Here is a 12,378-nt window from a genome sequence, read left to right on the forward strand (position 1 = left end):
CTTGGCATTTTGAGGTTTGCAACCTTGGGGAAACATAGGATAGTGTAGTAATATTGTTCAAACTCAGGTTACAATGACTACTTTGGCAGTTTTGTATGTTGTCCCAATTCACAGCAGGAAATGGAATCCTGGGTCAGGAAATGGAAAGTCAGGGCTGCCACGTACAGTTAGGCAGGTTGGGTACTGCACAAGAATGGCACCTTTTAAGGGCACATCATTCACTTTGTAGGCTTACATGTTTATGCCACCACTTTCTAACAGATGACAAGAGTGTTCAGGAAGAGGTGTTTCTTCACCTTTTTTTACTCTTCACAAAAGTGCAGCCTGTTGTAGCAATGGCCCCAGAGAAACCACCGTAGGTAGTTCAAACAGAAAGGAATTTAATACAGGAAACTTGGTGCTGCTGAAATCATGGGGAGTGTGGGTGGCAGGAGTGGCGGTCTGGGTTTGAGATTCTTGAGTTCGAGTTTGCAGCCCCTAAATGAGCTCCTAGCTAGAGTTCAGCGGGATGCCACTCTGGCTTCCGGCAGTGCCTGGACTCATTTGGTCACCCCTGGGAAGCTACTGACTTGATGCTTGGTATGAGGGGTGTGGCCGCCTCACACACAGGTGATCTACTTTCCTGGCCAGTGGCCAGCCAGGAGCTTCAGGCAGGTGCCTGACCCCAATTCCCCTGCAGTGTCTAGCTGCAGGGAAGTCTAGGATATATGACTTCTGGCTGTACAGCCACAAACCCAGCTGCAGCTCTGGATTAGAAAGGGAGATTGGGCAGGACGGCTCACGCCTATAATCCCAGCACCTTGGGAGGCCGAGGTGGGATGGCGAGGTCAGGAATTCCAAACCAGCCTGACCAACATGATGAAACCCCGTCTCTATTAAAAATACAAAAAAATTAGCCGGGCATAGGGGTGCGTGCCTGTAATCCCAACTACTCAGGAGGCTGAGACAGGAGAATTGCTTGATCCTAGGAGGGGGAGGCTACAGTGAGCCAAGATTGAGCCACTCCACTCCAGCCTGGGCCACAGAGCAAGACTCAAAAAAAAAAAAAAAGATTGAGTCAGGCGTGGTGTCTCACACCTGTAATCCCAGCACTTTCGGAGGCCGAGGCGGGTGCATCACCAGCGGCCAGGAGTTCAAGACAAGTCTGGCCAACATGGAGAAACCCCGTCTCTACTAAAAATACAAAATTAGCCAGGCGTGGTGGCATGCTCCTGTAATCTCAGCTACTTAGGAGGCTGAGGCAGAAGAATCATCTGAACTCAGGAGGCGGAGGTTGCAGTGAGTCAAGATCGTGCCATTGCACTCCAGCCTGGGTGACAGCGAGACTCCGTCTCAAAAATGAAGGGAGATTGGTTGGGGGGACCATCCTTAGGAGTTTGTCACACCCGTGTCCTGGGGAATTTTAAATTGACCAAAAATAATATGCACATGGCCCGGTGCTGTGACTCACGCTTATTATCCTAGCACTTTGGGAGGCCGAGGTGGACAGGTTGTCTCAGCTCAGGAGTTCAAGACCAGCCTGGGCAACATGGTGAAACCCCATCTCTATTAAAAATACAATAAATTGGCCAGGTGTAGTTCATTCCTGTAATCCCAGCACTTTGGGAGGCCGAGGTGGGTGGCTCACCTGAGGTCAGGAGTTTAAGACCAGCCTGGCCAACATGGTGAAACCCCGTTTCTACAAAAATACAAAAATCAACCAGGCACAGGTGGCGGGTGCCAATCCCAGCTACTCGTGAGGCTGAGGAGGGAGAATCGCTTGAACCCGGGAGGTGGAGATTGCAGTGAGCCAAGATCACGCCATTGCACTCTGGCCTGGGCAACAGCAAGAATCTATCTCAAAAAAAAAATTAGCTGGGCATGGTGGTACCCACTTGTCCCAGCTACTTGGGAGGCTGAGGCATAAGAATTGCTTGAACTTGGGAGGCAGAGGTTGCAGTGAGCCGAGATTGCACCACTGCACTCCAGCCTGGACGACAAAAAGAGTGAGACTCCATCTCAAAAAAAAAAAAAAAAAAAATGTGTGTGTGTGTGTGTGTGTGTGTGTGTGTGTGTGTATGCGCATGCGCATATTACTTAAGACCCTTTCTCGCACCAGGTACATGGAAAAAGGCAATCTTTTGGCAAAAAGTAGATCTACCACTAAATACAGTAGGCCAGGTGCGGTGGCTCACGCCTGTAATCCCACCACTCTGGGAGCCAAGGTGGGCAGATGACGAGGTCAGGAGATTGAGACCATCCTGGCCAACATGGTGAAACCCTGTCTCTACTAAAAATACAAAAATTAGTTGGGTGTGGAGGCGCGTGCCTGTAATCCCAGCTACTTGGGAGGCTGAGGCATGAGAATCGCTTGAACATGGGAGGCGGAGGTTGCAGTGAGCCGGGACTGCACCACTGCAATCAGCCAGCCTGGTGACAGCGAGACTCAAAATAAATAAAGTGTCAAAATAAATACATACATACATAAATACAGTAAAACATACTAAATTTTTCCTTGTTTTTTGAGATGGAGTCTTGCTCTGTTGCCCAGGCTGGAGTGCAGTGGCATGATCTCAGCTCACTGCAACCTCCGCCTCCTGGGTTCACGCGATTCTCCTGCCTCAGCCTCCTGAGTAGCTGGGACTCCAGGCACCCGTCACCATGCCTGCTAATTTTTTTTTTTTTTTTTTTTTTTGAGGCGGAGTTTTGCTCGTCACCCAGGCTGGAGTGTAGTGGCGCGATTTCTGCTCACTGCAATCTCTGCCTCCCGATTCTCCTGCCTCAGCCTCCTGAGTAGCTGGGATTACAAGTGCATGCCACCACACCTGGCTAATTTTTGTATTTTTAGTAGAGACAGGGTTTCACCATATTGGCCAGGCTGGTCTCGAACTCCTGACCTGGTGATCTGCCTGCCTTGGCCTCCAAAAGTGCTGGGATTACAGGTGTGAGCCACCGTGCCCAGGCTTTTTTTTTTTTCTCTTTTGGGACAGAGCCTCACTCTGTCACCCAGACTGGAGTGCGATGGCGTGATCTCGGCACACTGCAACCTCCGCCTCCTGGGTTCAAGCAATTCTCCTGCCTCAGCCTCCTGAATAGCTGGGACTACAGGCACCCGCCACCATGCCCGGTTAATTTTTGCATTTTTATTAGAGACACGGTTTCACCAAGTTGGCCAGGCTGGTCTCAAACTCCTGACCTCAAATGATTCACCCACCTCGGCCTCCCAAAGTGCTGGGATTACAGGCGTGAGCCATTGTGCCTGGCTAAACATACTAAATTCTTATTTTCCTGCCAAGGCTCTAAGCCCAATCCTGCTCATGCCCTGCTCTCCCTGTTCACGAGGAATGTCAGTATTAGAAGCAGTGAAGATACAGGGCACCCCATGCAGACCTCCTCCACTTGTGATGGGAAAGATGGGAACGAGAGGAATTGCTGTCTGCAGTAAATGACGTTTATTGCTGACAGGCAAGGGGAAACATCTCGCCCACCATACTGGCAACCACAGGCCTACTGGCTATTAAGTATGTGGGTTCCGTGGTCAGCTGGTCCTGGTTTCTGCTTTCTGGGGACTTCCTAGCTGTTAGCCCATGGGCAGTTGATGTCCCCAGTCTGAGTTTTGTTTACTTCCTGTGTAAAGAGTAGTCCCTCTATATTAATACCATGATGATGTTTGTACTCATTACCCATCCCCCAGCACACACTCTCTCCCTTTCAGTCACTTAGCAAGCACTCAATAAGTTCAGCAAATATTTGCTGGGTACCTATTGTGTGCTACATACTTTTGTAGGGATAAGGTATGCAGTGATTAATAAAATAGACAATTTCCAGTATTGTGTTGTGATGAAAACAAAACTGATGTGGTGGGGCCAGCATACTGAGAGGCCGAGGTGGGAGGGTCGCTTGAGGCAAGGAGACCAACCTGGGCAACAAAGCGAGACCTCATCTCTACAAAAAAAAAAAAAAATTAAAAATTAGCCATGAGTGGTGGCATGCTAGTTGGGAGCCTGACCCAGGGGGTTCACTGGAGCCCAGTTCAAGGCTGCAGGGAGCTATGATGGTGCCACTGCACTCCAGCCTGGGTGACAGAGTGAGACCCCATCTCCAAACAAAAAACAACCTAGGCTGGGCCGGGCACAGGGGCTCACACCTGTAATCCCAGTGCTTTGGGAAGCTGAGGTGGGTGGAACACTTCAGATCAAGAGTACGAGACCATCCTGGCCAACATGGTGAAACACTCTCTCTACTAAAAATACAACAACAGCCGGGCGCAGTGGCTCATGCCTGTAATCCCAGCACTTTGGGAAACCGAGGTGGGGCGGATCACGAGGTCAGGAGATCGAGACCATCCTGACTAACCCGGTGAAACCCCGTCTCTACTAAAAATACAAAAAAATTAGCCGGGTGTGGTGGCGGGCGCCTGTAGCCCCAGCTACTTGGGAGGCTGAGGCAGGAGAATGGCGTGAGCCATTCGGGAGGTGGAGCTTGCTGTGAGCCGAGATCGCGCCACCGCACTCCAAAATCCAGCCTGGGCGACAGAGCAAGACTCTGTATCAAAAAAACAAACAACAACAACAACAACAACAAAATTAGACGTGGTGGTACGTGCTTGTAATCCCAGCTACTTGGGAGGCTGAGGCAGGAAAATCACTTGAACCTGGAGGTGGAGGTTGCAGTGAGATGGAGGTGCAGTGGCACTGCACACTCCAGCCTGGGTGACAGAGCAAGACTCCAAAAAAAAAAAAAAAAATCCTGATGTGAAGTGGGTGATGGGGTTGGGAACAGTAATGAGTGGTCCAGAAAACCCTTCTGAGAAGGTGCATTTGAGCTGAGCTCATGGTGCTTGGTGTTGGGTTTGTAGACATGGCACAGACCTAGTCTTCATCCCTGACAAACTCTTCCCTGGCCCCAAGCCTGTGTGTGTCCATCCTCTTCTAAAAAAAGCTTGGACTTGCCAGTCTAGAGGTGAGGGTCCCTGGGAGCAACGTGGACCCTCTGGAGAAGGACGCTTAGCCTGTGGATCTCTGAAGCACACTTTGGAGGTGAGAGATGAAAAAAAAGAGGCTGGGCACAGTGGCTCACCTCTGTAATCCCAGCACTTTGGGATGCTGAGGTGGGCAGATCACTTGAGGTCAGGAGATTGACACCAGCGTGGTGAATATGGTGAAACCCGTCACTACTAAATACACAAAAATTAGCCAGGCATGGTGGCACGTGCCTGTAGTCTCAGCTACTTGGAGGCTGAAGCAGAATTGCTTGAACCCGGGAGGCGGAGGTTGCAGTAAGCCGAGATCACGCCACTGCACTCCAGCCTGGGCGACAGAGTGAGATTCTGTCTCAAAATTTAAAAAAAAAAAAAAAAAAAAATTGTGCTTCTCAGTGGCCCTGCTCCTGTGGCTGCAATATGGAGGGAGAGTACAAAGGGTGGGTACAAAGACTGGCCTCTGTCTTGCTGTTGGGAAATCCAGCTGCCACGTTGTGAGCTTGTGTCTGGAATTGGTTCCTTCTGGTGGGTTCTTGGCCTCGTTGACTTCAAGAATGAAGCCATGCACCCTCGCAGTGAGTGTCACAGTTCTTAAAGATGGTGTGCCTGGAGTTTGTTCCTTCAGATGTTCAGATGTATCTGGAGTTTCTTCCTTCTGGTGGGTTTGTAGTCTATGCTGAGTTCAGGAGTGAAGCCGCAGACCTTCGCAGTGAGTGTTACAGCTCATAAAGGTAATGTGGACCTATAGAGTGTGCAACAGCAAAATTTATTGCAAACAGCAAAAGAACAAAGAAGGCGCCCTGAGCCAGTTGCAGCTGCTGGCTAGGGTGGCCTGCTTTTATTTCCTTATTTGGTCCCACCCACATCCTGTTGATTGATCCATTTTACAGATAGCTGATTGGTCCATTTTACAGAGTGCTGATTGGTCCGTTTTACAGAGTGCTGATTGGTCTGTTTTTACAGAGAGCTGATTGGTGCGTTTACAAATCTTTACCTAGACACAGAGCGCTGATTGGTGTGCTTACAATCCTTTAGCTAGACACAGAGCGCTGATTGGTGCATTTACAATCCTTTAGCTAGACAGAAAAGTTCTCCAAGTCCCCTACCTGATTAGGTAGACACAGAGCACTGATTGGTGTGTTTACAAACCTTTAGCTAGTCACAGAGTGCTGATTGGTGCATTTACAATCCTTTAGCTAGACAGAAAAGTTCTCCAAGTCCTCACCGGCCCAGAGGCCCAGGCATCTTCACCTCTCAAGCTGTCTGTAGAGGTCCACGTGTCAAGAAAACTGAGGACAGAGGCCCTCAGTCCAGTTCCCACAAGCAACTGAATCTCCCCAACAGCTGCCTGAATGAGTTTGGAAGCAGTCCTCCCACCGTTCAGCCTTCAGATGAAACTGTGCCCCTGGCTGACAGGCTGATTGAAGCCTTATAGCAGACCTTGAGCCTGAGACATTTGACCCACAGAAAAGGTGATAATTTTGGTCTTTTTTTTTCTAAACAGGTTCTTGCTCTAGAGTGCAGTGGCACGATCATGGCTCACTGCGGCCTCTACCTCCTGGGTTCAAGTGGTCCTCCCACCTCAACCTCCTGAGTGGCTGGGACTACAGGTTTGTACCACCATGCACAGCTAGTTTTTCTCTTTTTTTCTTCTTTTCGTAGGTACAAGGGTCTCCGTGTGTTACTTAGGCTGGTCTCAAATTCTTAGGCTCTAGCAATCCTCCTGTCTCAGCCTCCCAAAGTGCTGGGATTACAGGCATGAGCCACCTCACTGGGGCAATGTTGGTCTTAGGCTAATTATGCAGCAGGAGATACATGCATTGTGCTTTGGGAATTGAAGTCACTTCTATTTCTTTGTGGCTTCATCAGTAATATGGGGCAGGGGGCACGGTTCCCACAGCTGATTCTTGAGTGTTCTTTCTGAGTATCCTTAATACTTTACACACTATCATATATCTGAACTTTGTTCATTGATTATCTCCCCTTTAATTTTCATTCCTTGATGAATCTCCAGGGTCTTGATCAAGGCCTAGGATACTTTATGTACTCATGAAATCTTTAATGAATGAAGAAATGATTTTTTTTTTTTTGAGACAGAGTCTCACTCTGTCACCCAGGCTGGAGTGCAGTGGAATGATCTTGGCTCATTGCAACCTCCACCTCCCAGGTTCAAGCAATTCTCCTGCCTCAGCCTCCTGAGTAGCTGGGACTACAGGCGTGCGCCACCATGCCTGGCTCATTTTTGTATTTTTTAGTAGAGACAGGGTTTCACCATATTGGCCAGGCTGGTCTTGAACTCCTGACCTTGTGATCTGCCCGCCTCGGCCTCCCAAAGTGCTGGGATTACAGGTGTGAGCCACTGCATCCGGCGGATTTTTTTTTTTTTTTTTTTTTTTTGAGACAGGGTCTCACTCTCTCGTTCAGGCTGGAGTGCAGTGGCACGCTCTTGGCTCACTGCAGCCTCCACCTCCCAGTTTCAAGTGATTCTGGTTCAGCCTCCCAAGTAGCTGGGACTACAGGTGTGTGCCACCATGCCTGTCTAATTTTTGTATTTTCACCATGTTGGCCAGGCTGGTCTCAAAACTCCTGACCTCAAGTGATCCGCCTGCCTCAGCCTCCCAAAGTGCTGGGATTACAAGAGTGAGCCACCATGTCTGGCCTGAATGAAGAAATAATTTTTTAAAGAGGGACCGGGTGCGGTGGCTCACACCTGTAATCCCCACACTTTTGGAGGCCAAGGCGGGTGGGTCACTTGAGTTCAGGAGTTTGACACCAGCCTGACCAACATGGTGAAACCCTATCTCTACTAAAAATACAAAATTAGCTGGGCATGGTGGCGCATGCCTGTAATCCCAGCTACTCAGGAGGCTGAGGCAGGAGAATCACTTGAACCCGGGAGGGGGAGGTCACAGTGAGCTAAATCGTGCCATTGCATTCCAGCCTGGGTGACAAGAGCGAAACAATGTCTCAAAAAAAAAAAAAAAAAAAAGAAATTGCATTTAAAAGCCAGGTGCAGTGGCTCACACTTATAGTCACAGCTACTTAGGAGGCTGTGGTGGGAGGATAGCTTGAGCCCAGTCGTTCAAGGCTGAGTGAGCTGTGATTGTGGCACTGCAATCTAGTCTGGGCGACAGAGTGAGACCCTGTCTGTAAAAAAAAAAAAATCTTTCAGGCCAGGTGCGGTGACTCACGCCTGTAATCCCAGCACTTTGGGACGCCGAGGCGGGTGGATCACCTGAGATGGGGAGTTCGAGACCAGCCTGGCCAACATGGACAAACCCTGTCTCTACTAAAAATACAAAAATAGCCGGGCATGGTGGCGCATGCCTGTAATCCCAGCTACTCGGGAGGCTGAGGCAGGAGAATTGCTTGAACCCGGGAGGCGGAGGTTGCAGTGAGCCGAGATTGTACCACTGCAATATGAGACTCCATCTCAAAGAAAAAAAAGAAAAAAAAAAAAGATAGCATAGCAATGGCTGTGGGCCTGGATACAAGTCTTAGCCTCTCCACTTCTCCACTTCCTGGCTCTGTAAGCCTTAGACAAGTTCCTTAACTCCACACTTCCATTTCCATGTAACAAGGGGTTATAGGCCAGGCATTGGTGGCTCATGCCTGTAATCCCAGTGCTTTGGGAGGCCAAGGCGGGAGGATCACTTGGGGACATGAGTTCAAGACCAGCCCAGGCAGCACAGTAAGACATTGGCTCTAGAAAAATAAAAATAAAAGAAATCATCCAAGAATGGTGACTTGCCTACTATTCTACTCGAGAGGCTGAGAGGGGAGGATTTCTTGATCCCAGGAGTTTGAGGATGCAGTGAGCTATGATCACATCACTGTACTTCAGCCTGAGCAACAGCAAGATCCTGTCTCAAAAAATTAAATTAGGCTGGGTTTGGTGGCTCATGCCTGTAATCCCAGCACTTTGGAAGGCCATGGTGGGCAGATTGCTTGAGCCCAGGAGTTTGAGACGAGGCTGGGCAACATGACGAAACCCCGGCTCTACCAAAAAATACAAAAAATTAACTGGGCATAATGGTACATGTCTATGGTCCCAGCTACTCGGTAGGCTGAGGTGGGAGGAATGCTTGAGCCCAGGAAATAGGGGCTACAGTGAACCAGGATCATGCCACTGCACTCCAACCTGGGCAACAGAGCAAGACTCTACCTCAAAATAATTATTTAAAAAAATGGATTAATCGGGCATAGGTGGCTTGTGCCTGTAGTCCCAGTTACTCAGGAGGCTGAGGTAGGAGGATTGCCTGAGTCTAGGAGGTTGAGGCTGCAGTGAGCCGGGATGGCACCATTGCACTCCACCTGGGCAACAGGGTGAGACCCTGTCTCAAAAAAGAAAAAAAAGGGAGGGGTTATAATCACTCCTCCTAACATGATACAGAGTATCCATTTGAGTTCATAACATAAATATGTACTTGGTGAATGCTCTATAACTATTGGCTTTTTCATTGTCCCCATTTTACATATAAGGAAGCTGAGGCTTTGTGAGGAGAAATAGCTTAGCCCAGGTCATCCAGTGGGAAGCGTCTGGTGCAGAGGAATAGTGATTATGGTGGGACTGTGCCTAGCCTAAGGTTCAGCATACAATATTCAGTCAGTACTCAAGGGCTGGGCTGTTTCTGGTAATCAAAGGGCTGCCTTGTTCTCCTGCCCCACAGCACAGGAAATTCCAAGGTGGTTTTCTTTACAGGCTCCTCCGCTTCTGTGGCCAGAGGGGACAGCGGAGGAGCCCAGGTACCTAAGCCGACTCAAGAGAAGATGGAATTGAATATTTCAACCACCTTGTCTAGGCCTCCGTGATTGTTGAGGAGGGGGCTGTCACTGGGAAAGTTGTGAGCTGCTTTGGACCTTATCTGGGAATTTCCCTGGGCTTACAGCCTTTACCCTATCCTTGAAATGGTTCTGGTTGTATAGCAACTTCTAGGTGGTGTGGGCGAAGTTTGGGACTGGTTTAGGGCGGGGACAAGACCAAGAACACAAGTTTCCTTGTACTACGGGAGAGAGGGAGGGGAGGAAATTGGAGACCCCAGCACCCCCTTGCTCACTCTCTTGCTCACAGTCCATGATGGCCTGGTCCCTGGTGTGCCTTGGTGTCATCATCTTGCTGTCTGCCTTCTCCGGACCTGGTGTCAGGGGTGGCCCTATGCCCAAGCTGGCTGACCGGAAGCTGTGTGCGGACCAAGAGTGCAGCCGTAAGAATGGGGAGGGGAGAATTGGGGGCTTGGGCGTTAGCCTGTGTGGAGGGTGCTGCATTCCCTTCTATTCCTTCCCTAGACCCTATCTCCATGGCTGTGGCCCTTCAGGACTACATGGCCCCCGACTGCCGATTCCTGACCATTCACCGGGGCCAAGTGGTGTATGTCTTCTCCAAGCTGAAGGGCCGTGGGCGGCTCTTCTGGGGAGGCAGCGTGAGTCTTGGGAGAGTGAAAGAGGGAAGGGTACAGAGCTGGGGTAGACTCATTATCCCCATGAAGGGAAGATTTGAGGGGGGTGAACTGAAATAGACATTGTGGGGGGATATTGTTACTTACTTTATTTTATTTGCTTATTATTTTTTAATTTTTTCCGAGACACAGTCTTGCTCTGTCACCCAGGCTGGAGTGCAATGGCGCGATCTCGGCTCACTGTAACCTCCACCTCTTGGGTTTAAGCGATTCTCCTGCCTCAGCCTCCCAAGTACCTGAGATTACAGGCATGCACCACCACACCTGACTAATTTTTGTATTTTTAGTAGAGAGGGTTTTACCATATTGACCAGGCTGGTCTTGAACTCCTGACCTCATGATCTGCCCGCCTTGGCCTCCCGGAGTGCTGGGATTACAGGTGTGAGCCACTGCCCCCCAGCCTATTTTCACTTTATTTACCAATTTTAGGGCACCTGCTATGGTCCCACGTTCTGTTCTAGACACCAAGATACAACAACAAACGATCCTTTTTATTCTAATGGAGGGAAATGAACAAAAAGCAAGGCATAAAAAATAGCAGCAGCCAGGCACAGTAGCTCACACCTGTAATCCCAAGTAAGGCCAAGTTGGGAGGATAGCTTGAGCCCAGGAGTTCAAGACCAGCCTGGGCAACATAGCAAGACCCCCATCTCTAAAAAAAAAATTTAAAATTAACTGGGCATCATGGCATGTGTCTGTGGTCCTGGCTACTCGGGAGGCTGAGGTGGGAGGATTGCTTGATCCCAGAAGTTGAGGCTGCAGTGAGCCGTGATCATGCTACTGCACCCCAACCTGGGCGACACAGTGAGACCCTGTTTCCAAAATAATAATAAAAGCAAATATGTGCTGCTGTGAGAATTAACAGAGACTTACTTGGGTGTTCAGGAAGGGCCTCTGAACAGGTGGCATTTAAGCTGAGATTCATATGACAAGGATGGAACCAGTTATGTGGAGATCAGGGAGAAGGGAGAATGCAAAGGCCTTCAGCAGGCACAAGCTTGCCATCTTCCCAGACCCTAGCTTTTAACTCCTCTTCCCCAGGTTCAGGGAGATTACTATGGAGATCTGGCTGCTCGCCTGGGCTATTTCCCCAGTAGCATTGTCCGAGAGGACCAGACCCTGAAACCTGGCAAAGTCGATGTGAAGACAGACGTGAGTGTCATGGGGGCTGGCAAGAAATGTGGGGGGAGGACCCTTAGGTTGTGGGGATGGGCAAAAATGCTCCCACACTAGGCTCCCTGGCAGCCTAGGTATGTGCGCTGGGAGAAATTCTTTCCCTGCCTCAATTTTCTCACCAGTAAAATGGGTCCAGTTGGGAGGTGCAAAGATTAGAGGGCTCTAGGCTAATTTGCATAGCACTTGTGTGGCCAGACCTGGGCCCTGCAGCTGCAGCCTTTGCTAAAACCACTAGATCCTTTGTGGTGTGACCGCTGGTTTTCTTTCCACTGTTTCCCCTTTCTCTTTTTCAGAAATGGGATTTCTACTGCCAGTGAGCTCAGCCTACCGCTGGCCCTGCCGTTTCCCCTCCTTGGCTTTATGCAAATACAATCAGCCCAGTGCAAACGGCTCGTCTCTGTGGTCTTTGGGGTGGGGTAGGGTAGGGTGGGGACTGTACAAATAAAATGTTTCTCTAGGTTGCTGAATCTAACCAATTAACTCGCTGCCTGTGGTAACGTCAGTGGTTGCTAGGCAGAGTTTCACTGATGAAAGCCCTGTGCAGTAGGAGCGCTCCTAAGCTTAGGTTTCGGACACAAGCAAAGGAAAACCTAAGCAGCCCAACTAGGGGATTGTAGTGTCCTCTCTAGACCAGTGGGAGGGAGCCAATCGGACTACGCGGAGGATATAAATCGCACAGCAAAGGTTTTCTTGGAAGATTATCTGGAAAGGGAGGTGGGAAGTAACCTGTGCCTATCTGCCCAGTTTTCCTCCTTTTCGCCTTTGAGAACAGTAATCGCTCCCGCC

At 49.6% G+C, this 12,378-nt stretch overlaps 1 protein-coding gene across 3 annotated transcripts; it reads left to right on the forward strand.

Moving 5' to 3' along the window:
* The first annotated feature begins 5,220 nt into the window (after positions 1–5,220).
* MIA (MIA SH3 domain containing) lies at positions 5,221–12,052 on the forward strand. 3 transcript variants are annotated; one of them, XM_055369492.2, is made up of 5 exons: positions 5,221–6,432; positions 10,032–10,164; positions 10,247–10,380; positions 11,458–11,568; positions 11,886–11,983. In XM_055369492.2, the coding sequence occupies exons 2-5, from the start codon at positions 10,035–10,037 to the stop codon at positions 11,907–11,909; spliced, it is 399 nt and encodes a 132-aa protein (XP_055225467.1). In that variant the 5' UTR covers positions 5,221–6,432; positions 10,032–10,034; the 3' UTR covers positions 11,910–11,983. The 3 variants fall into 3 exon arrangements, with proteins under 3 accessions (XP_055225467.1, XP_018871126.2, XP_055225466.1); XM_019015581.4 differs by lacking the exon at positions 5,221–6,432 and adding an exon at positions 9,248–9,706 and having other exon boundaries at positions 11,886–12,052; XM_055369491.2 differs by lacking the exon at positions 5,221–6,432 and having other exon boundaries at positions 9,724–10,164.
* The last annotated feature ends 326 nt before the right edge of the window (positions 12,053–12,378 follow it).

The sequence above is a fragment of the Gorilla gorilla genome, chromosome 20 (assembly GCF_029281585.2).
Source record: "Gorilla gorilla gorilla isolate KB3781 chromosome 20, NHGRI_mGorGor1-v2.1_pri, whole genome shotgun sequence".
In the NCBI taxonomy this organism is placed as follows: Eukaryota; Metazoa; Chordata; class Mammalia; order Primates; family Hominidae; genus Gorilla; species Gorilla gorilla.

Coding starts and splice junctions, on each gene's coding strand:
- MIA (XM_055369492.2), top strand. CDS start 10,035: ATGATGGCCTGGTCCCTGGTGTGCCTTGGTGTCATCATCTTGCTGTCT. Junction 10,165..10,246: donor TGCGGACCAAGAGTGCAGCC/GTAAGAATGGGG, acceptor TTCCTTCCCTAG/ACCCTATCTCCATGGCTGTG. Junction 11,569..11,885: donor AAGTCGATGTGAAGACAGAC/GTGAGTGTCATG, acceptor TCTCTTTTTCAG/AAATGGGATTTCTACTGCCA.